General features: G+C 37.2%; 3 protein-coding genes across 5 annotated transcripts in view; 1 reads left to right on the forward strand and 2 right to left on the reverse strand.

Annotated features, from left to right (window-relative positions):
* Positions 1-1,169: 1,169 nt before the first annotated feature.
* LOC119085432 (polyglutamine-binding protein 1) lies at positions 1,170-2,433 on the reverse strand. 2 transcript variants are annotated; one of them, XM_037195849.1, is made up of 3 exons: positions 2,253-2,433; positions 1,858-2,188; positions 1,170-1,800 (listed from the first exon to the last, which is right to left on the reverse strand). In XM_037195849.1, the coding sequence occupies exons 1-3, from the start codon at positions 2,314-2,316 to the stop codon at positions 1,230-1,232; spliced, it is 966 nt and encodes a 321-aa protein (XP_037051744.1). In that variant the 5' UTR covers positions 2,317-2,433; the 3' UTR covers positions 1,170-1,229. The 2 variants fall into 2 exon arrangements, with proteins under 2 accessions (XP_037051744.1, XP_037051743.1); XM_037195848.1 differs by having other exon boundaries at positions 1,858-2,194.
* A 2,136-nt stretch (positions 2,434-4,569) lies between these two features.
* The window catches only part of LOC119085397 (polypeptide N-acetylgalactosaminyltransferase 5), a 34,096-nt gene continuing 15,523 nt past the window's right edge, over positions 4,570-23,142 (forward strand). The window contains exons 1-2 of one of the 2 annotated variants that reach the window (XM_037195798.1): positions 4,570-4,722; positions 8,966-10,087. In XM_037195798.1, the coding sequence (XP_037051693.1) occupies positions 9,917-10,087 (171 nt within the window). In that variant the 5' untranslated portion in view covers positions 4,570-4,722; positions 8,966-9,916. The remainder of the gene's footprint in view (positions 4,723-8,965; positions 10,088-23,142) is intronic. The other variant, XM_037195799.1, reaches the window with a different exon arrangement.
* On the reverse strand, positions 16,098-17,200 carry LOC119085438 (trypsin-1-like). Its single transcript, XM_037195856.1, has 4 exons — positions 16,928-17,200; positions 16,578-16,868; positions 16,381-16,520; positions 16,098-16,305 (listed from the first exon to the last, which is right to left on the reverse strand). The coding sequence occupies exons 1-4, from the start codon at positions 17,186-17,188 to the stop codon at positions 16,146-16,148; spliced, it is 852 nt and encodes a 283-aa protein (XP_037051751.1). The 5' UTR covers positions 17,189-17,200; the 3' UTR covers positions 16,098-16,145.

Below are 23,142 nucleotides of genomic sequence, written 5' to 3' on the forward strand. Positions count from 1 at the left end.
CGATACGGTGTTTCGGCAGAATATACGTTTCCCGTTGTTCTTAGCTTATTTTTGTTGTTGCTGTCGTTCGCAACAGATGATATAGCCGCATTCTGATCACATTCAAAAATCTTTCGCAATTTTACTGACAAAATTGTCAAATCAGTACCGCCAATCAAAGCAAAATAAAAGAAGTTTATGAATGAATGAATGCTATCTAACTCATGTGAAATTTGACCTTTGTACCAAACGTTAGGATCGTAACCATTCATTGAACGAAAACAAAATAAACCGAACAGTTTCATTCAACATTTCATCCCGCGAGCATACTTAAAGGTGGTCGATTCGACTAAATAAACAATTGTTGGTTGTAAAAACATCGCAGTCATTAAGGATGGCTCAGTATAATATATCTTCACTCGGTCGGCTATTCGTCGCTAACGAAGAACTGGAGTACTTACCTCCAATCAGAAAAGTGTTTGCCATCGTTACGGCTTTGCTAGGAATCATAACACTGACAAGATTTTCATTGGTTTTAATCTCGAAAAATAGTTCGGTCCTTAAGTTCGGCAATCTAAGCAAGACAGTTGGGGGTAGAGTCGTTCTTATTTATGTTGTAAGTTACGTTATACACACCATTCATTATGTGGACAATATTTGTCGACCAGTTGCCTATTTCGAACCTAAATGGCTCTATCAGAAGTATCTGATTAGTGAAATGGAAATCACTTTTTTCGCCAATTTTCCGATAACATTGTCCGGTCTATACGTTATGGAACGTTTGGTTGGTGGAATTAATGAAAGAAAGTACAAGAATACGGTCAACGGTTGCAAGAAAATGATTGGCTACATCTTAGGGTCGCTACTGACTCTCGGCCATTATCGTACAGAGCCACCGTGGAAGTATGAAACGTTTGTCAATTTTACTATTGCCGGAGAAGGTGTGGCAACAATTCTGTTGGCGCTATTTTTATATCAATTTAGGAGCGAAAGTTTGCGAATGTTGAACGCTCAGCAAAGTTTTGACACGGAGCAATCTGCGGGATTGCTGGATGACGATAATGACGAACAGGGTCAGACACAATACGCCATGAAGATCAGCAGTGTTCGGTCACGAACTCCTGTAAAAATTTAGTTTTTGTCGGGTTTGTCAAATAAAATGTTGCTTGCCATTGCCAGCAGTCCAAACATTCTTTTCTTGATTCCGGGAGCATCAAATTCTTTATTTCGATTCATTGTACCCAGTGGGCCTAATCATCTTCTTCATCACTGTTACTCTCATTGCCTTCTTTCTTACTGGCTTTATTAGCCTGCAAAACAGCAGAGGGACTGGGATACGGCCGCATTTGATACAGTGCTCCCGATGCTGTCGTATCGGCTCCTGTTTTTTTGTTCTCCTGCTGCAACCCCGCTGACCAATTGCCTCTCGGTATATCTGAATACGCAGCTGGATCCATCGGATCCAAAGAACCGGATTCACGTATCAATTCGGATCGTTGACGACGTTCGCTACGTGAACGAATTACTTTGTCCAGATCACGTCCCTTGGGTTTCTTTACCACTGCAGGCGGCTTCATCGGAAGTGGCTCGACCAATTTTGCTGCTTCTACTGACGGAGAGGTGAGCATTACGCTCTCTTTTTCGTTTTCACCAGAAATTATGGCATCAATGTCTTCTGTCGGTTCTTCGGTTTCGGGTAATAATGAGGCCTCCAGTTCTTTGCGGAGGAAAGCCGCACTTTTTGATGGCGTTGCTTTGGGGTGACTGGGTGGTAGCCACGAAACTGTGTCGGTTTTTGTGTGCCAGTAATAATGTACTCCGCTGAAAAGAGTTTTTCATGAGTTCTCTTCACTCCCTTCGTTATACAATGTCACTTACAAGCCGCTGTCGAAAACTTCTTTCCATTCTTTGGGTAGCGGATACTTTTGCAGCAACTTCCGCTTCCTACGCAAATATTCACGATCCGGTTCAATTCCGTCACCGTACGTACTAACACAGTATAATGTGCACTTATGAAAGATGTTGTACTTGTTAGGACAATTCTTATAACCAGCCGAGCTACCATCAACAATTCGCCGTTTTAATCGTTCGCTCCAATAACTTTCCATTGGCTTTTTGACCGGCTCATAATCGTAGGGATAAGGCTCTTCGTCATAGTCTTCGGCGATAATTTCCTCGCTTTGATGACTAGCATTGGTCGTCTGTTTCGCTGAAAGTGAACACGGAAATTAGCAATCCGAATGAAAACTTTGTTGGACGTTGTTGAGCTATACTTTTTCCTTTCTGCACCAATCCTCGTTTCGCAAGCTTTTGAAGAAGGGCTGGTGGAAGCGGCATGTTTGATGGACTTTCTTTTCAAACAGTTTTTAATGAAACAAAATGTGTGTATAGAAGGTTTGGAACCAAAGGATGTGTAAATATTGATTGACAGAATTGGCTTTATTTTGGTTATTAGAGCTGTCATAACTGTCATTATTTGTGAACCATGTGAAAACCAGATGGCCGACAAATATTCAAACACAACTCAATTACGGATATCAGATCTGATTATTGTATACATTGTTGAATAGGTTTGTTGAACTAACTGTAAGTACGAAGTGTTAATGTTCAAAACAAACGAGGCATTGAAAACGTGTATTGGTCCTATTTTTCATGATGAAATTTTCGAAGCTGTCAAATGAAGTTAGAGCTTTTTCTATAGAGTGTTATGATGAAAGAGAAGAAGATATTTTGACAAGTACCCCAAGGCAAGTTAAAATAAACTGGTCTTCTGTCCTCTCGCTCTTAACGTACCACGTTGATAGAGAAGCAAATACTTTGACAAGTACCCCAAGGCAAGTTATAATAACTAGTCTTCGGTTTTCTCGCTCTGATCATAACAGTCTATTCAAAATCGCGACTGTCAATGAAACCTAGGACCAAAACACGCAAGGCTGTATACTTTGGTGAGGTCACGCAGACCGCCATTTTATTAGATACGCGGGAACGGCGGGAACACACCACTTCTGATGATTTTACATGTAAAAAAATTCACCACATCATCAAGACGACGAGAATCATCAGAGTAGGTGAATTTTTGTATGAAATCGGCCATTTTATCATCAACTGTGGTGTGTAACCCGCGTATCTGTTCTGCGTGACCTTCCCAAAGTATACAGCCTTGCAAAACACGTTTTCAATGCCTCGTTTGTTTTGAACATAAAGGAGAGTGAGAACCATTGCATAAACTATTTTCAGCAGAGCGAGAAGTCCGCAGACCAGTTAATTACAATTTGCCTTGCTAGATTTGTCATTGCATTTTTCCATATATTTGACACATTCCGAAAACCTATAGACTGTTATGATCAGATCGAGAAAACCGAAGACTAGTTATTATAACTTGCCTTGAGGTACTTGTCAAAGTATTTGCTTCTCTTTCAACGTGGTACGTTGAAAGCGAGAGGACCGAAGACCAGTTTATTATAACTTGCCTTGGGGTACTTGTCAAAATATCTCTTTCTCTTTCATCATAACACTCTATACAGTGCTAAACGAGAGTAGAAATTTTGACATATCATCCATCGAGCTCAGTTAAATTAATTGATTTTTTCCCTTGTTTTTACAGTCTTTTAACACTGTATAGAAGATTAACTGGTGTTGCACACAGGAATTCATTGGAACGATGTACTGTTTCCGCATTAAACTTTAGGGAATTTTATGGGAGTGAATTGGTGAGTCTATAAAGTCACTTTAGACAAAGAGATGATTTTGCGAATTTTGTTTCTTTTATTCGTTGTTCGCGTTTTTTTTTTTAAATCTATTCCTCTTTTTTGAGAGTCAATATGTTTCAATGGAGATTCATCGGCGATTTACTGGAGATTCGTCGGCCATTCACCGTAGATTTCTTGGCGATTCATCGAGTATTCATCGGTGAATCAGAAAATATCCTTCGGCGAATCACCCAAGATGCATCGCTGTTTCATCCAAGATTTATTGGTGAATCACCCAAGATTCGTCGCTGATTCACTGAAGATTCATTGGCGATTCACCGTAGATTTCCGGGTTATCGAACTGGAGATTCATTGGATATTCCAAGGTAAATATAGTGAGGAGGTAATGTCATTCAGATACGCGGCCTAGCTCATAAGTTCGAAGTCAATGACATCTTTTTGTAAATATTTGACTACGATTTACTTGCATTTCACAAAAATATTTTCACTATCTCACAACAGATGGCCCGACTTTCTATTCCATTTTTTGCTTTCAACGAAGGAATGAGATGGCGTTCGTATCGAACTTTCGTACCACCGCACATCTGATTCGGTTTGGCAAAACCTCCTGACTATATTTACCTAGGGATATTCATCGGTGAATTACCGCAGATTAATCGAAGATTCATCGTTGATTCACTGGGGATTGAAACAGGCAGTGTGGTGTGTCACCCAATGTGTATCCGCCTTCAACAGTATAGAATTTTAGTCTTACACGTCTTAGCCAGTTCTATCGGTTCTATCACAATCTAGCTTTCAACACTGAAAATAATATTTTAACTCAAGCATAGATGCCAGCAAACGCGATACTTTAAAAGTGCTTTTGACACTTTTGACTCATACGCGCGCTCGATCTCGTGCCACTCTGACACTTTATATTTTGTGTTGTCACAGGTGTTCAACGTTACTCTGTGCAAAATTTTCGACAAAATAATTAAGTTAGTCAACAAAATTAAGTTAAGTAGCATTGCTGAAGAATACCGACGAGATTTGGGTAAGTGGAAATCCAAAAAAAAATCATTTTCCCCCCTCACTGCTTGCTATAATTAAATTCGTGACTGTACGCAGTGTGACTGTGTGAACATACACAGATTTTTCTTTGGTAAGATTGTCATCATCACCTTTGATGAAATTTACCGTTTCTTGTATTAAATGAATTGAATGTGCGATCGCGAAGCATTACGTTAATTTAAAATACATGATGTGTCGTCTCTCGAAGTGTTACAATTACAAAAGCCACAGCATACATTTCTATATGCAATAAATCAGTTAATTCCAACGTCATATTTTATTCTGTCCATATCGATATAACGTAAGAGAGAAGTACACACAGAAAAAAAAACGAAGAAAAATTCCATCTTCAATTTAGCATTGGCAAAGAAAAAAAAATTAAAATTTAAATCTGACGGAGAATCTCTTCGAGGTCAGAAGTTAAAACATTGAGTGGTTTGTGCTTGGGCGAATAAATTTGTAACTGAAGATTGTGTGTGCAGTGCACAGACTACACAATCAAAGGAGGAAAACAATTTTCAATTAAAAGTTATTTCTTGTTGTTACGGTTTGTTTATGGACGATGTTTTATGAACGTTGAAATTAATTCTAATGCATAACAATGTTTTACAACGTGGATAAAAATATTACTCGGTTCAATGTGTTACAATCGCTTTACGAGAGCACGGTGCACCTAATATAATGTGGAGTAGGAGAGAATTATCATATTAAACTGAACTGAAGTTGAATTAATGAAGTGCATTCAAGTACCGGTATGTGTGTGTATCTGTGAATTCCATTGTCGGTCATAAATCAGTGTTCATCTTCACTTGTTGGTGGAATGAGGGAGTAAAAAATTCTATTCTGACCATCAAAACCGTTTTGTCTGAGAATTCAATGTGTTCATAAATTGTGTGAATAATCAACACTGAATTAACAGTTTTGATTGAACGGGCTGCACTGCACCCGATTATTTTTTTTTAGATCGGTATAGTGAATAGCAATCTGAGTAATGGTAAAAATGTCGCTAAGGTCGATTGACTGACCACTTTTACTTTCACGTTCACGTTAATTCGGTATAACAATTCAATGTCCTTCATTCATCGCCATCGCTTATATGATGTGTGTGTGCTTTCAACACCGCGAATAGTGTTAAATGAAAGAGTTCGAATTGCATGCATTTTGACGGTTTCATCATTTTATTCTACGGAAATGTGCTAAATCTGTTCAGAATTCACAATTAATTAATTAATTAAAATCTGAAATGATGAAATATTTACATGGAAATAGCAGCGCGGTGTTGAGCAGACTGGAACGGTGTTGCTTCAAGACTCATTTCTAACATGCTATCTGTATAATAGTCATAAAATGAGAGGAGAATTGTTATGGGAAGCAGTTAACACATTGCCAGCTATATCGAATTGATTTTAATTGGAGGGAATCTTTTGAAAGCAGTCAACCTAAATCAGATGCATTTTCCAGTGGAACTTTTGTTATATGTGCCTAGAAAGGTATTCGATCCGAGAAGCCAAAAACACTTTTAAAAAAATCCCCGACACTTGTGTGGCTCGTGATACATGCTCGAAAAGCGGAAACATTCACTTTTCCTATGGAAATTTTGAACCTATGGTGCCCAAAACGTACAAGGTCGTATGAATTTACTTTCGGGTCAAATCTGGTCTCATTGGATTTAAAATTACTCCACACCGACATTTAAGCTATTGAAAATTCGGGTGAAAATGAGACTATTTCCCTGGCCTCACTTTAAATTACACCAAACACGGTTGAATGTTTACACATTTGGTGTCATTGCAAAACTGAGACCAGTAGCAATCAAGGAAAACGATTTTTTTGTTGTTGCGGATGCAGGGGAACTGCTAGAAGTTCAACAAAATAGTCAAATTTTTACCAATATTTTTAACTGCTCTTATCTCATCAATGTTAAACCCAATAAGACCCTATTTGCTCAGACATGTCTAATGATACCACACACGACTTTGTATGTTTCGTTCACCTGGAGAAATTCCCATACGAAAATTGCATGTTTTCGGTATTAGATCACCTCCCACAAGCCATACAGGCGTCGAGACTTTTTTTTAAATTAGTTTTGGATTCCAGGGACAAGTATTGCTAGGCACATACAATAAATCCACCGAAAGCTTCGTTCAATTTCGGCTGGCTTCTTCTTAAAGGAAGTAATTGCAAGAATTATAGTTTTCAGACAGTTTTCAGGCGAATTCACATTGACTAGTCGAAGATCAACACAAAACTCGATTTCATTTTGTAACAAAATTCCCTGCACAATTCACCAGCATGCCACATCAAGTATAATTTCGTATTGACCTACACCTACACGGAAAATTCCGTTTATCTTGACAAATGTTATAAAAATTGAAATGTAATTTTCATTTTACCCAGGTAATAGCTGGAGATAAGGTATCTCGATGTCACAATTGAAGTAGATAATTATTCTGCTAATTACCTGAACCATATCCGAACGGAATGTTATTTCGTATGATGGTATTGCAGTGTCTATTTCGACATATTACAACCTTTTAGAAACGGCAAGGTATTCAATCAGTCAATCCGTTGCTCCGTTTGTTTAAAGTTTCGTATAATATTCGATTCTAAATCTATTACTTCATTCATTTCAACATTCGTCGATACCACTATAATAACTATTTTTATCGCTGCTGTCGCTTAAGATGATCAGATGTTTCTACAAACTTCATTTAGATTATCTGCATGAGATGAAATAATTTATCAATTTTGAGTGCGTATAGTCAATCCGAAGTAGTAGCTCATTTGATCAGTTGCAGCGGTGACTTGGTTCGTTCAGTAATTTTTGCTAAGACATTCAACCACTTTTACGATCTGAGATATAATTGATGAGCAATGAACAATAAGTTGAAACCACTTGCTGACCTTCGTTCAATAGCATTGCTTTGCTAAACTGAAATGAGTGAAAAGCGATTTTCAAATGCTCGTTTGTGTTACCGAAAAAAATATACTTTTTTCAACATTAATATTCGATGCGACAGTGAAATTTATTCAGTTCACACAACTTGTACATACAAATAACTGTTTATAATTCGGGATTTTCCTAGACTTATCAACGTTTTTCCGAACTTTTTCTTTTCTGAAATTTATCTTCAATACGAAAGGTAAATCGGAATTCATTTCAATAAAAACGCCACGAAGAAATCTTATTGATTTTGTGTTCAAATATGTGTTCAAATGTATCAAACCGACTTGTTCAGCTTGAATTATTTATTTTAAAGCTCATCGTCAATGTTTATGTGCGAGCAGTTGAGATGCTGGGGGAAATGTCTCTACAAATCCGAAAATATTTGATGAAGCGGAAATGTTTGAGCGAAAAATTTATTTCATTGAATTTTAACAGAAATTCGAAATTAAATTTTTCTACTTCCTGTTGCCATTATATATAAACTGCTTGAATGTACCTGTAATATGAAGAAATCCTATGGATTCCTATAAACTCGGATCACTAGAAGATTAGATAAAGTCCGTGAACGTTGCTCTAACAATTATTTTTTTGAAGAATTCGAGCTACTTTAAAACGAAATTTCATTCGTCACTGGACAAGTCATAGAATCCGCCATGCAGCGAAATATTTGATAGAAATATTGAAGTAATAGATTTTGTAGAAGGTCAAAATCGGAGAGAAACATTTATTGACAATAAAGGTGCTGCTTGCACAGCAACACAAATGACGCAACAGATTTAATGATTTTGTTGAGATATTGCTTGCCGTTTCTAGAAGGTTAACCTTTCACACTCTGCTAGCAAATCTTTTACTTCATTCGTTTACTTATAAGACCAAATTAGTCAGAAGTTGTCCTCTATCCTAAAATGGGTTACCCGTAACAGAAAACAAGAAAAATGTCTGAACAGTAGAGTGAGACTTATGTCAACAGTCAATTAATTTCTAACTTCAAATGTATTAAAACTCGAGAATTTGCCAGCCTGGAATAAGACAATGTTACGTCTGATAATATTAATAATGATTCTGTCGTATGACGTGCTGTCGTATTAGTGTCATATCTGTTCGCAACATTTTTTACTGTCTACAAGGTTCCAGTTACGATTATCTTTTAGATAGTAGTTGTATATGCGAAACCCCATCACTAGACATAACATAAAGCGCACATACACGTCAGCATTATCCAATAAATTGTTTTAGTCTATCGACCCACATTAAAATTATTATTTTTTCAATTTTCCAGGTTCAACATTAACTAAAACGTCGATGACTAAACGCGGTTATATCGACTATCACACAACGTTGTATTTATGCAATAAATTGCAAACAAACTAAAACGAAAAAGAAAACCATCTCAAAGTCAACAACAGTTTACACCAGCCAAAACACAAGTGGTTTATTGTACGTTATCGGAATGAATTGAGAGATGCTTCAACCACGATGATGACGATGATGGAGCTGTTGCGATAATGCCGGTTAAAGGGAGGGATAATACACAACAACAATAATACGAGAATCACTAAAATTATCATACGACCGACGCTGTCTTTTGTATATACTATTTTCATGCGACAATATACACCGAATCGTTGAATCGATTGCAAGCCGTATAAATGTTAATAAAAATAGAAAGGACAGGAACTTCAATAACTTGTATGTACGAAGAAACCAGTACCGCATTATATTTACATTGTTATTGTTGCTGGCATTTATTGTTGTCGTCGTTGTTGTAGCTGCCGGTTGTTTTAATAGGTATACTTACTCAAGTGGACTGTGTACAATATTTCGGTGATAAACGAAAAGCATAAGAGAGCCAAAAAAAGAAACAAAATGCTGATTGTGGCCGGGTTCTGTGTGTAATCAAACGATAGATTAACCATGTGAAAGTGTTTAGTGGTGTGTAAGAAACCGAAAAAAAAAATTATGAAAAGAAATTTGAACAATTGGCTGTTCAATGTTAATATCTAGTGAAAATTTAAATATTCATAAAATTAAGGCGACATGCAATGACAAATGTGATAATTAGAAGACTAAATACCTCGACAAAAATAATTAGTTTTTAACCGGCTTCGTGGTGTGTCGTTTTGAGTAAAACGAAACCAAACGGAAGGCCATAAAGTCTCTCGTTAAACGTCTTGTGTTTTTGCAAAAATAATCGGAATCGATTGCAAATTTTTAACTCATCAATGCAGACATGACCAATGTTAGCATTTCGAGAATGTTTCGTGGTAAAATGCGTACGAATACCTGTCGAATCATCTTACTCACCTCGCTGGTATGGCTGGTGGTCGACGTTGTGCTGTTGATGAGATATGCGGATTTTTTCAACAACGTGGATAAACGATCCGGCGAATATGATGTTGAGGTAGGAAATTGCACATTTTTTTCTTCTTTTTCTTCATTTTTTAAAGAAAATTATTATTCAATTTGGCATATCACCAACGATTTTAAGTAGGACGTGTTTGCTTAGCTATTTACTGAGTTGAAAGTACTGTTTTTGCTGCTTTAAATGGAAATTATTCTGATTCTCTGAATATTAGATTGCTGTAAATGAATAAAAACGTGAATGTCGCTCACGTGGTATTCGATTACGGGATAGGTAAATATTTAAGTGAGTCATTCAACTCGGATCAGTGTTCATTTTAGGCAGGGACTATTTTTGTGAGAACATTTCCCCATATTTTCACAAATTTTTCCATTTTCTTGAAGACTACCTTTTCCACAAAAAAGTCCCCGGATTTATAGGAGTTTTTAGACTTTTCTTTTTTCTTACCGAAACAGTGCTTGGTAAAAGCTTCTTAAACTACCAAGCGTTTGAGCAGAATTTTCAACCAAAAAGTTCCACCTTATTCGACGCCCTCAGCATGTAAAATATTGACCTCGTCTTTGGCTCGGATCAACAAAATTCAAACGAGAGCTAGACTTTTCAACTTTTTATCGCTTGTTATATCAATGGTGTCAATGGTGGTACTGTGGGCGTTACATTGTAACGAATTATTATGATAAAACGAATTTTATAAAAAGAAAATCTGGTTAATGCAACGTTTTGCTTACAATGAATGTAAGGTATGGGTACGTTCTTTCACCCACGCTAATGTGGATATTCTTCAATATGTGACAGCTGATATTTACGTCACGTACTCCATTTGATATTTCGTACGGTCCATAAAAAAAACATTTTTTTTATGGAAAAGTTGTACTATATGGGAAGAATCACTAAATTAAGCGTACATACAGTCCCTAATGATAGAATTACCTATGCCTCATTGATAGGCCTTTATTCGGAATTTATATTCTTAAAAATTACCAAAAATTCTGAAAAAATCTTAAATTTAAAAGTTTTAGGGATTTTAAGAATTTTTAATTTTCGTTAAATTCTTAAAATTTCTTAGAATCCCAAAAATTCTTTAATTTTATGGAATTTTCAAGAATTTGCGGAATTTAATTCTTCAAATTCCTTAAAACGCTTAAGTTAAAAGTCTTGAAAAGTTCCGAATAATAAGCCCTGCATATCGTATTCAAACATTGATGACCTCATGAATCTGGCCCAACAAAAATCTCTACGAGAAAAGTGTGACGCAGTCTTTGAAGTACAATTTCTAAAATGAATGATATCGCTAGAGTTGACGCTTTCAGCTTCGTTACGCAAAAAGTAAATTTTACACCCAATTAGTTCAAACAAGCTGGCTTAGTTTTCCTCATCATCTGTCAAATAATTTTTACCAAAAAAATTTAACTTTCCCCTACTACTTTGCTGAAGAAAGTAACTCTCTATTTGCCAGCATTCAAGAAATACCTCGAAAAACGTAATTGACCCACTCACCCACCCATTTCCAACTTTTGACATTTTTAGCCCCGTACGAAGTACTGGGGGCTTATAAGATTAATATGCCGTTTGTAACATGTCGAATTGGAAGCAGCCAGTAAGGGCAAAGCATTTGGTTATGTTCATAGATGACAAATCCGCAATAAAAAAAATGTCCGTCCGTCCGTCCGTCCGTGACCCCTCTAGCTAGAGTAAATCACAACCTTTTTTCAAAATTCTTTTTTTCCCCGATTGGTATCGACAAAAGTAAGGTCAAGTTGGAAAATGGGCATGGTAGGGCCGGCCCTTCCAGAGCTAGGGCCCTATAGGTGTTTTTCAGTCTTTCGACGATATCTACCGAAATACGCACGCAATACCTGCTTGTGATATATCAAATGAAAGCTATTGACGAGTAGAACAAAGTTGCTGAACATTGGGTAAGATGCAATGTGGGCTTGTTGGGATGGCTCAAAGGTCGTTACTCGGCCCTAAGTGTTTTTTGCACATAAATCGAGTAAATCTCATCCGATTTTGCTAGATTTAGTTTTTTATGGAAGGTAATTGAATACCGAAAAGAACGTGGCAAAAAAAGGTTCAAATTTGGTCCCTTGGACTAAGGCCGCTACTCGGCCCTAAGTGTTTTTTGCACATTGCTCGAGTAAATCTCATCCGATTTTGCTAGTTTTTGATTTATATGGAAGGTAACTACCAATACCAAAAAATACCAAAAAGAATTTGGTGAAAAAAATTTTAAATTTGGTCCCTTGGACTAAGGCCGCTTTGTGGCCCTATGTGATTTTTGCACATAAATCGAGAATATTTCATCAGATTTTGCTACTTTTTGTTTCGTTTGACAGATAATTTAATACCGAAAGAAAATTGGTAAAAAAAAGTTGTAAGTTCGGATTCCAAAAATTACATCGTAAACTTTTGTTTTATACTTGAGAAGTACTTCGTACGGGCTTTTGTAATTGCGCTAAGCGCAATTTTAAAGATGAACGCTAACAGTTAATTTACAAAAATACACAATGATGTCAAGAAGTACGCAATAAGGTTACGGAAGCATTTTGATATCGGACGAATAAGGGTTACGGGCTTATTAGGGCTAGAGACGTATAATGGTTTCGGGCAAAATAGGTTTACGGGTCGTACGGGGCTCAGTCGCAGCACACGCTCCGACTGTTCTGATGCCTTGTTTACATATGCAACGATGAGACTTTGCCGAAGAAAGTAACTCTCTATCTGCCACCATTCAAGAAATACCTCTAAAACCCTAATTGACCCACCCATTTCCAACTTTTGACATTTTTCACTTATGCCCCTCTGTTCTACTTGTAAAACTCTGAGACTTTACCGAAGAAAGTAATCTCAACGCATCTCAAAAAATTTTCTTTGTTCTTTTTTTGGTGGTTAGACTGCGTCAAGTCCTCCGCTATCGCTCCGGCCATGATACTGGGACTGTTCTGATAAAAATTTCCGTCCATTCTATTCAATGTTTGCTACTGTAAGAGGCTTTGTTGTTGCGTTCTATACATACTTAGTTCCGAGGCGTCTAGAATTTTGACTGTCTTCCAAATGTACATGGCATTGACACATACTCATACCAATTACAACAAATCAATCGTCTATCTATGCAACGAAACGAAAATGTTTTTCATCTCAAGAATTTAACTCCTCTGAACAACTAAAAACCCATAACAAATTCACACACAAAACAAAACAAAAATTCTACAAAATTGAAAGTCAAATTGTTTCTGGCATTCTTATTTTTAATCGCATCAAAGCGGAACCATGCGAGAATAGAGTCAGAACTTGACCCAACATAATACGTATGGATATTTACATTTTCCGTCTGAGTAATGAAATTCTATTCATTCACGTAAAATGAGTACATCATAAATATTGGGAACAGTGAAGCGAATACATTTTAACAAACAATAGAAACTGAATGTCATTTCAAATGGAAAAAAATTATCTTCGAATGGAGTGTAGCTACTGCTGGCACCAACTATAAAACCAATTTTCAATCCTAAGTGAAACACATAAATTGATTTAATGATCTAGTCATACATTCAACGTATAAATACACTCATGTCTATCATTAAATTTGGTTTAAAAGAAGAAGAAAAAAATGTTGAGAATTATGTTGTGGAAGAAATGGTGGTTGAATTCGACGTATTTGTGGAAATGTTATTGTTGGTATTATGTCTGTATGTTTACACATATGATTATGTTTGCCAGTTAATTTCTCAAAGAAGTACCTATTCAAAACAAAAATGTAAAAGATAACCGCTACTGTAGTTTCAAACCTGTTGGATGATCTATTTTATTAGACCCGTACGAAGTACTGGGGTCTTATAGGTTTACGCATACGTTTGTAACACGTCGAATTGGACTCCCTGAGTAAGGGGAAACCTATTGTGGTTGTCCAGAGATGCCAAATCAGCAAGAAAAAAAATTTCCGTCTGTCCGTCCGTCCGTCTGTCCGTCTGTCTGTCTGCACGATAACTTGAGTAAAACGCATCCGATTTTGAAATTTTTTTTTATTCCCCGTTTGGTAATGTCAAAAGACAGGCTAAGTTCGAAGATGAGTGATTATGGATCGACCCCTCCTGAGCTGGGGCCCAATAAGTGCTTTACGGTTTTTCGAAGATATCTCCGGACATTTAAACGCTATACTCGTAAATGATACATCGAATGAAAGATATTTACAATACCGATCGACAAAAAAAAAGTTTATGGAAATCGGATGACCAACTTGTGAGTTAGACCCCTTGGTGTGAAACAGGCACAGGGCGGCAAGCAGTTTTTGCTTGCAGGTCGGCCAAATTTGAACATATTTCGTTCGTTTTAGCTTTATTAGATAGGTATTGACCGTACCAATCAGGGAAAAAAAAGTTTATGAAATTATGTTCTCCGGAGCGTGAGCTAGGTCTCTTGGAGTGAGCTCTTATCTGGCTACTCGGCCGTACAGTGAACGTGGAGTATTTTGTCAATATCTATCTCGAGTCAATTTTGACCGAATTTCATGAATTTTTTTTTGTTTGAAAGGTATTAACGAATGTAAAGCGTCGGTACTATTTTCGGTTTCCTAACAAAATGGCTGCCGGCGGCCATATTGGATTTTATTAAAAGTGATATAAAGTGGGAAAAATGATGCTTAGAGAGTTTCTGTTAACATGGAAATAATGTGTTAAGTGTGAGGGGTTTCAGGGATTCCATATATGGACATCTATATATACCTATATACAGCTATATTGAGCTATATACAGGCACATAGAGCTATATAATAGCATATTACTCTGTGAAATGTTTATTTACAGTGAAATATAGGTAAATATAGCGGTATATAGCTGTTTAAATAGGAATTTATGAAATTTGACTTCGTACGGGGCTGTCTATATTGCCTCCGGCAATTTAATTGTATATGATAACAAGGCAAAGAGTGGATAATGTAAGTGATTTAAAAGGAAGAATAGTTTTTCAGCAGAGAAGAAAATGAAGTAAGAGAAATGAAGAGTTTCACATTAAAGGCTTTTAGGAATAGGTGTTTCGTACGGGTCGGCGTTAGCTATGTTTGTACTTTAGTTCGAAGCAAATGCTATGCATATTCTAACACTTCTTGTCGAGAATTCTGTATTTTTATAAGATTCAGTTGTGAGCTGGTAGTGAATTAATTGTCTGCTTAATAAGCTGCTCAACCCTTATTTGGTTTAATAGCTTACCCTCATTTCTTGCAAAGTTTTCTGAGTACGATTTGGTTCTACTATTCTTACGACTGAGACCTCAGTGTATATTGCTTGCATGATTGCTCCGGATATATCTGTATTATGGATTGGATTGTTGTGAGCGCGCGTACACATTGTGTCCGGTCCTTCCTTCTATCACTATGACTAATTCTAATTCTAATTCATGTCTTCCCCCCCGTATGTAATCCTCAACTTTTCAAGAATAATATTAATACCCATTACCGAGCATTTCCCCCAATTATTTAGGCTAGACCGTGTTGATGTGAACCATCAACATCAAAGGGATATATCCCTTGTGTTTGTGCTTGCATTTAAAAAAAAAAAAAAAATACTAAATGTACCACCCACGAATCTGCAGGGAGATGTCCTTTAAAAAGTCGACATGCTTAAAATTGGATGAGTCTCCACTAGCTTCCCTTACACTCATAGGACGAACTTTTTGTTCTATTATAATTACTTCGTAGTCTAGGTGCCCACACTCCTAGGACACAAGTACACCAAATGGTGCGGTCGAAAATCAAAAACTTGTTCAGAACACTTTTTCTCCGTCGGATTCGTACCACGGACTAAAAGTCTTTTTTAGCGTATTCGATTCCAGACCTCGCCTTCGGCTCTGTCTGGAAACCTCTCACGCTAAAAAAGACTTTTACTCCTAGATATGAAATATTCTGTCGATTTGTCAATTTTGTTTAGGCACTAGATTTGTATAGATTCTAACTCAAAACCGCACTTATTGCTCGGGTGGCATACATAACTATTTCACTATCCAGTGTCCACCAAAGAAACTGTAACACACGCAACCAATATGACAAAATAGCCAATTTTCGATCAACACAGACGAATGTATTTCGCAACAAACTTGACGGCACCTATGCAATTTCAAAATTACATGCTTGTCTAACCCAATTGTATATATATGATACGCGTGTGTACACATATGGTTTTCCCGGTGCAGATCCCGATACAATGCCGATTTGCCTATAACCTGCAGCAATCGTTAGCGCTAATGGTCCACCTGAATCGCCGGATCTACGTGTTATAAAAACGGAAAATGTCAAATAACCTTATGTGCTGTCCGGGCAACCTTATGCGATCGCCATTTACCTAGGTCCTGAGTCACCAACTCTTTCCGTACATATATCTGAGGCACTTGTAGCCATTGGCCATGCTCGTTGACATTGGTTAAAAGAAATAGTACGTTGCGGTGCATATTGCAGAAATTGTGATCCGGGAGCATTTCCGGCCTGTAAAACAAATAATTGTAATTTTTAACGTAATCGCATCGAAACTTGCTAGCTTACACCCGTACGTCCCCAGCCACTGACAAAGCATTCACGACCTGTGCTTACTCCTGCAACACCCAAAACGATAGGTCGAACAAGATTACTGAGTTGCATATAAATAGAGGTCTGCACCACAGCCGCATCATACTGGTAGAAACTCACTCGCGGACCTCGATAGTTTGGATGGATTAGAATTAAACTGACATAATAAGTGTCACCGGCGTTTCTGTCAATCGATCCAACACCTACTGTAACCGCATTAGGATTATTTCTTGGACTATTGTAGAAGCAATGGCCGGCTGTTAACACCTATTGTATAATCGTTCGGTTAAGTTCAGTTATTGGTATGAAAAAATCAGTTGCCATACCCAGCGTTGTCCTATTACTGATGCTCCACAGAAAAACTGACCATTAACCGTCTTAAGTATTGCTTGATATGGAAATTGTCCTTCATAAGCATCGTATCCTCGTGAAATATATGATTTGGTCGGTACTGGGAGAAGGTCTTCTACAACGTTACCAACACCATCCACTACATCGCCTACAACACCAACTAAATCTCCTACAAGATTTTGAGCGTTGAATTTAGCAACGCAAATTAACAAGCCAACAATATACCGTAGGCACATTTTCGGATGAACTGTAGTTCGATTCGAAGACAGATGCTTCTTTTATAACAAAATATTCGCCATTTTCTTATAAATCAATATTGGAAAAGCTGTGCTAATAAATGTTACTTTTAAACCTGTCCGTACGTGTTCGAAGTTCACGGGCTTATAAGTTTACCACGATGTCGTCGACTGTCAAATCTGTCAGCTTCACTAACTAAAAAATCAGCATCAAAATCTAGGCGTAGCTTAGCTGAAATTGCAGCCTATGTTTGTACGTTTCGGATTTTATTTTCGATTGCCACAAAATAGTTGGCCAACGATAAAAAATAGAAATGTTCAAGTTGACCAGTTCTGAGAAAAGTGATCCATCTACCTAGATTTGCATAAATTGCTCTGTTTTCTCAGGACTGGTGAAACTGATGCGAACAATTCCAGTTCAGCTGACACGTTCGTGGTCGTTATTGCGGTCGTAAATTTTTCAAAAAGGATTCTGATGAAATGATATCATCGAAAATAAATAACGAAACACAACACACAAATGTAGGCTGCCTCTTAATCGTCTTAGTCTTGTTATTATGTCCCGATCTATTTGCCATTATAAAATATTTATTCGACGAATAATAAACAGTTTTTAAAGCTGCAGCTTTTCAATTCAAATTCCGTCAGCTAGTTTTGTACCTTGCGCTTTGTACACCTGTAGATAACAATGAATCATTTGACTGTTTTTTCTTTCTTTTTTTTTCAAATTCATTATTTATGCCACATAACCGAAAATTAATTTAAATTTTAAGTCAACTTTTGAGCAGAAGTGGCCAATCAAGTAGAGCTCATTTAGAGTTGACGTCTCACACGATTGTCAAATATTATGGATTACCCGGGATTACCGGAGGTCAAAATATAACTACAAAAACCTTGAACAGCCTTTATCATAAGACTCTTACAAAACTCGGGACAACAGTGAAAAGTCACGCTTTCGACGGTTTTGACTCGGAAACCTCGGAAATTATGAAATTTGGTAATTTTGCAGTTCAATCTATCGCCTAATGTTCGTTCCAAAATCTTTTTCATGTCTTGGTGCGAAAATATAGTAGTTTTCTCCCTTCCGCTGAAACTTCGGAAGGTGAAAAACGTTGTGTTGACCTAGAGAAAAAGTAAAAAAAAATATTTTCTCGGGTGACTTGTGGTCTTGCTCTGGCAACACCTTCGAATTGAAATTTTCAACTTTTTTTTCCCTCGTTGAGCAAATGACTATTGCTATCGGCAACAACGACAGACTTTAGCAATGGCCTACGGTTAAAGTGGTCTTGCGTAGTAAAATAAATCGGAAAGTGGCACAAGGTAAGGCAAGGGCAAAAACAGATATTTACGTTATCTGTTGCTTTCGCTTGTCGCCCTCATTTCGTTCGAAATGTAACTCTCGAAATTGTCGAAAACCTACCGTTCACATCAGATACGTGTAGCGACACTTCGTAGTGTTGTAGTGTAAGCTGGGGTTACCAGTACCAATTTTCAAACAATTTTACACTAAAATTATTCGTTACACTGTCACATAGACAGTTATTGCCAAGCTTTGATATGTGTACCCTAGAATAGTTCTTGTTACACCAAAGACAAAGACGTGCGTTAGTAATTGAGATGTAAAGTGTAATTTTTCATTAATCGTTTTTCACAAGTTTAAAATCGACGTGTTTTGTGATGCGTATTGTCATTTTGTAGCAAAATAATTTTATTTAGTTTACGCTTCGTCAATTCTAGCATCTGAATAAAAATTTGATTGTTGAACCAACTAAACAATTCGAAAAAGATATTTCAAATGTACGAGAACGAGATGATTTAATTTGTTTTTGCTTTTGTTTTGGAGTTTTCATGTACATTGTTTCCGTTTTGTTAAATGACTTTTAGTCGAATACAATTTTAACTTTTATTTTCTCAAATTTCTAACGTTTCCATTTATGTAACTATTTATTACTCTACTTTATCGTATTAATGTACCGTACCTGTCTAACCCGTCCCAACATTCTGTAATAGATCGACGTAATGGTTACTTTCTCAACTAAGTGACAAAAAGTTAAGTTTTGAGTTTTTGAAACGGTATCCATTTATCGTGTCGTTCAACAGTTAGATGTCACTTCCGGCTTAAATTGTGGCCATTTTGAATTTTTTGAAACCTTAGAAAATTTACCGGAAGCGCCGTTAATAACTTTAGTAAAGAAACACAGCATTCCTGTTTAAATTACGACCACTTTGGATTTTTTATCTGTTTCGGATATTCATTTGAGGTTATTGCACAACTTCTTAGAACTAAGTTTTTTCGTATAGTATCTTCTACTGTTTTTGAATTATAACTGTCGCCGAGCAACGGCTCACGCAGGACAAATAAAGGGTAATGTTAAACTACAGTTTTTGATAACCAATTTTTCAATCAGGAGTATACACAAAGAACCTGCGTAACACTTTCGGTGGGCCAAACGGTAGTGATCAATGACAAGGGTGCAGCTTTCGATTTTGTATTTATAGTCCTGGCCAAACTGGCACATCACTGATTTTCCATTGAATAGGATTGAAGTTTAAGTTTTCATAGTGTTTCCCAAGCCTCGGTGCCAACCCGCATTCGGTGTCCCTGGTGAAGGGTCTGAAGCTTTTTTAATTTCCATAAAAGCAATGCAGGTTCCTGAAAATTTTATTGTCTGAGAAATTAATCATTGTCTTGGTGGCTAAGTGGATAAACCTCATAGAATTACATTCCAGAGTGCCACCAATGAAACTAGAAACAATGTGATGTCAAAACCTTAGACGAATTACATGCATCTTATACAAACTGATGTTGGGGACACATTTTACCGTACGAAATACCTGTCTAGGAATATAATTCGTTTATTCGTCTATAAAAATGCGTGTGTCTACATGCCGACATTAGCCCATACCTGGTTTATACTTTTGTTATATGCCACCAAAATAGTTCGCAAAGAAAAACAATTCCACTAGCAATCCAACCACACCAAACAGCAGTCGGTATAGTTAAATCATTCGTGAACGATTTTTCAGTAAGTTTAGCTTGATGATTGAAATTTATTTTCAATATCATTTGCAGCGAGTGTTCATTGTATTCTTTAAGCCACTTATCGATTAATCCTGCACCATTCAATCGGTGAATTATGTCATTTACAGATTCAGTATATGGAAAATTCGGTCTGACTCGATATGATAACAAATATCTGTGAAAATATGACTCGCCCATTAAATGGTACGCTTTCAAGGACAGTTGCCTTTGTGCTTCTAAAAGTACTAGCCCCTGCTCACTGGTCTTAAAAAAAGCTATCGAATTGTTAAACTTCAAGCATTCGTTTGTTAAACGATCCAAGTTCATCCCATGAACCCTGTCAATCCATCCACTCATGTTCGATACATCTTCCAACAATTCAACGAGCATATCTTTCCATTCAATTTCGTTAGTCACAATCGGAACTGAGGACTTGTACAGATCAACAATAGAATTGATTTGTGGTTGGAAAATTGGTGACGTAAGGTAACTTTGGAAGACGGACAGAATCCCATTCATGACAATTAGACCTGCGAAAGTTAAAGGTACAGTGATGAGGACTTCTGCGCGATGAAGCATTCGGTATCTGATGGCAGCATTATCGTTTATCAAGAGATTGACGACGTCGGCAACGGACTGAAAAAGAGCGATTTTCTTCTCATGCAAATAGCCAGAAACGATAAGTAGAAGTGATGACGCCGCAATCACTATGAATGCATATACGAAGAGAAGCGTCCACGTTCCAGTTCCGTTTTGTAGATATGCGATGAAGTCGTGGTAGGGCTGACTGTGCGGAACCAGCAATAATAGAGCCGTCTGTCGATATGGATACAACGATTCTTGTGTATAGTCGCTTTGTTCATTGTTCATTATATCTCCGTCTATAAATGATCCATTTCTAAGAAATTCTAAGTAACCCACAGATACCTGACTGAACGAGGCATTGAAGCAACTCCGTACAGTGTAAATGAATTGCATTTCAACGTTATTTTTGTCAACATCATAAATCTGTACAGATTTAAGTGGGTGCTTGCGGTAATTGGGCATTTTGTCGGGAAAGTAGTCGCGAAGAGAGTTGCTCCTTGTCACGTTAGTCAATGTTCCGAAAGGATCGTATACGAAAATGTTGAATAATGAAGGTTTACCATCCTCAACACTTAAATAAAATGCGCTAAAAATATTCACAATACCAGCACTCCAACTCAAACGAAATAAATTCTCTGCCAAATCTAAAGAGATGACATCGCGAGTGAAGAACACACCAATTTTGACGTTATGTTGAAGCATTTGGATGGCTTTAACGCGAGCTACCATTTGGGACGTTTTTTGAGTATGTAAATTCTCCACAACGACAATCAGAAATGAATTTTTGCTGTTTATGTTCGTTACCACAGCAATGGTAACATCGTTCTCCGATGGATCATCAAAAGTGAAAACAGTTTGAGGTGTTACGTTGTCGAGATTAGTTCCAGAACTCGATGATAACCGTAAAACCCAACGATCGAGATCACACGATGATTGAATAATAAATATGTGATGATCGAAACGATAGTGGTCACTCAGGCGATTGATTAGATGTCGGGCATCATGATACTGCTGATGACACCGGGCCATTGTCGACAAAACGATCATTAATATTTTTGGTAGTATCATGAAGACTAGCCGACGTAACTCTGTTAATGGGTAACGTTTGTTCACTGAAACAACATTGAATTGTAGGAAAACTATAATATATTCGTAATGACAGAGTATGATGAATGGGGAGGCTATTTCATAATTAGTTGGTCGATTGTGAACATTCAGTAATTGTGGGATAATTAAGACAATAATGTAAAAATTAATTACATAGAACAAAGTGACTCTTTTCGACGGCATCGCACAATCATAGAAGCAGCAGTTTCAGTTTAGATGAAGTTATTTGTTTTATGCCCACCCGTTTACTTCTTATATTGTGCTATCTGTAAAAGGGTAACAATAAATTTGTAAGAAAATTTTGTTGAAGCTCGTGTTTTGGTAGAACAACGAAAAAAATGCTTGCGCTTAACCTCAACTTATTCGGTTTTCCTTGAATAATTCCAAATTGTTTGGCACTCCTCCTCACACAAACTTTACTTTACATAACCTAAAGACTTAATTTACCTAAAAGTGTTCATATATTTTGGACGTTAACACCGTCATTATTTGTAGATTTGATCCCCACAAAAAGTTAAATTTTTGGTTGAAAATTCATGTCGGGAGCGGTAACTGACTAACACCAGCCGTGAATTGGGCCATGAATACATTCTCCCCTTTCAAGTCGGCAGGCGAAGACAATATCTTCCCTGCATTGCTCCACAATGCTTCAAATTCAATTATGAACGCTATCTACGAAATGTTTGTAGCCAGTCTCTTTTTACAACATATACCCAAACCATGGAGAGGGGTGCGAGTAGTCTTCATCCCAAAGCTTGGTCAAGAATCCTACATGACTGCAAATGCTTTCAGACCAATTAGTCTGACTTCCTTTCTGCTGAAAACTCTCGAAAAGCTAATTGATAGATTTCTGCGAGATGGAGTCCTTAACAAGTCGACAATATTCCAAAGACAATATGCATACCAAGCAGGCAAATCAGCTGAGCTGGCCCTGCATCATTTAGTGACACGCATTGAAAAAGCGTTTGAGTTTTCCCAAATCGCTTTAGGATGTTTCATCGATATCGATGGAGCTTTCAACAACGTGATTTTTGCGGCCATTGCCCAAGCATGCAGAGAACATAACATTGATGAAACCACAACAGGTTGGATCCTTCAAATGCTTAGCAGCAGAATTGTCGTATCGCGTATCGGCTTAGTCAAAATATGTGTCGTAGTCACTAAAGGCTGCCCTCAAGGTGGCGTTCTACCCCCACTCCTTTACTGCTTAGTCAAAGACAGTCTTCTTAATCTGCTTAAT

The sequence above is a fragment of the Bradysia coprophila genome, unplaced genomic scaffold, assembly GCF_014529535.1.
Source record: "Bradysia coprophila strain Holo2 unplaced genomic scaffold, BU_Bcop_v1 contig_94, whole genome shotgun sequence".
Taxonomy (NCBI): Eukaryota; Metazoa; Arthropoda; class Insecta; order Diptera; family Sciaridae; genus Bradysia; species Bradysia coprophila.

Bases quoted from the DNA above. Each gene is read 5' to 3' on its own strand.
- LOC119085438 (XM_037195856.1), bottom strand. From the start codon at position 17,188: ATGTGCCTACGGTATATTGTTGGCTTGTTAATTTGCGTTGCTAAATTC. The intron at 16,521-16,577 runs GTAAGCTAGCAA...TTTGTTTTACAG, and splicing joins GTGGCTGGGGACGTACGGGT to GCCGGAAATGCTCCCGGATC. The intron at 16,306-16,380 runs GTAAATGGCGAT...TATAACACGTAG, and splicing joins GTTGGTGACTCAGGACCTAG to ATCCGGCGATTCAGGTGGAC.
- LOC119085432 (XM_037195848.1), bottom strand. From the start codon at position 2,316: ATGCCGCTTCCACCAGCCCTTCTTCAAAAGCTTGCGAAACGAGGATTG. The intron at 2,195-2,252 runs GTATAGCTCAAC...TTCCGTGTTCAC, and splicing joins ATTGGTGCAGAAAGGAAAAA to TTTCAGCGAAACAGACGACC. The intron at 1,801-1,857 runs GTAAGTGACATT...AACTCTTTTCAG, and splicing joins GAAGTTTTCGACAGCGGCTT to CGGAGTACATTATTACTGGC.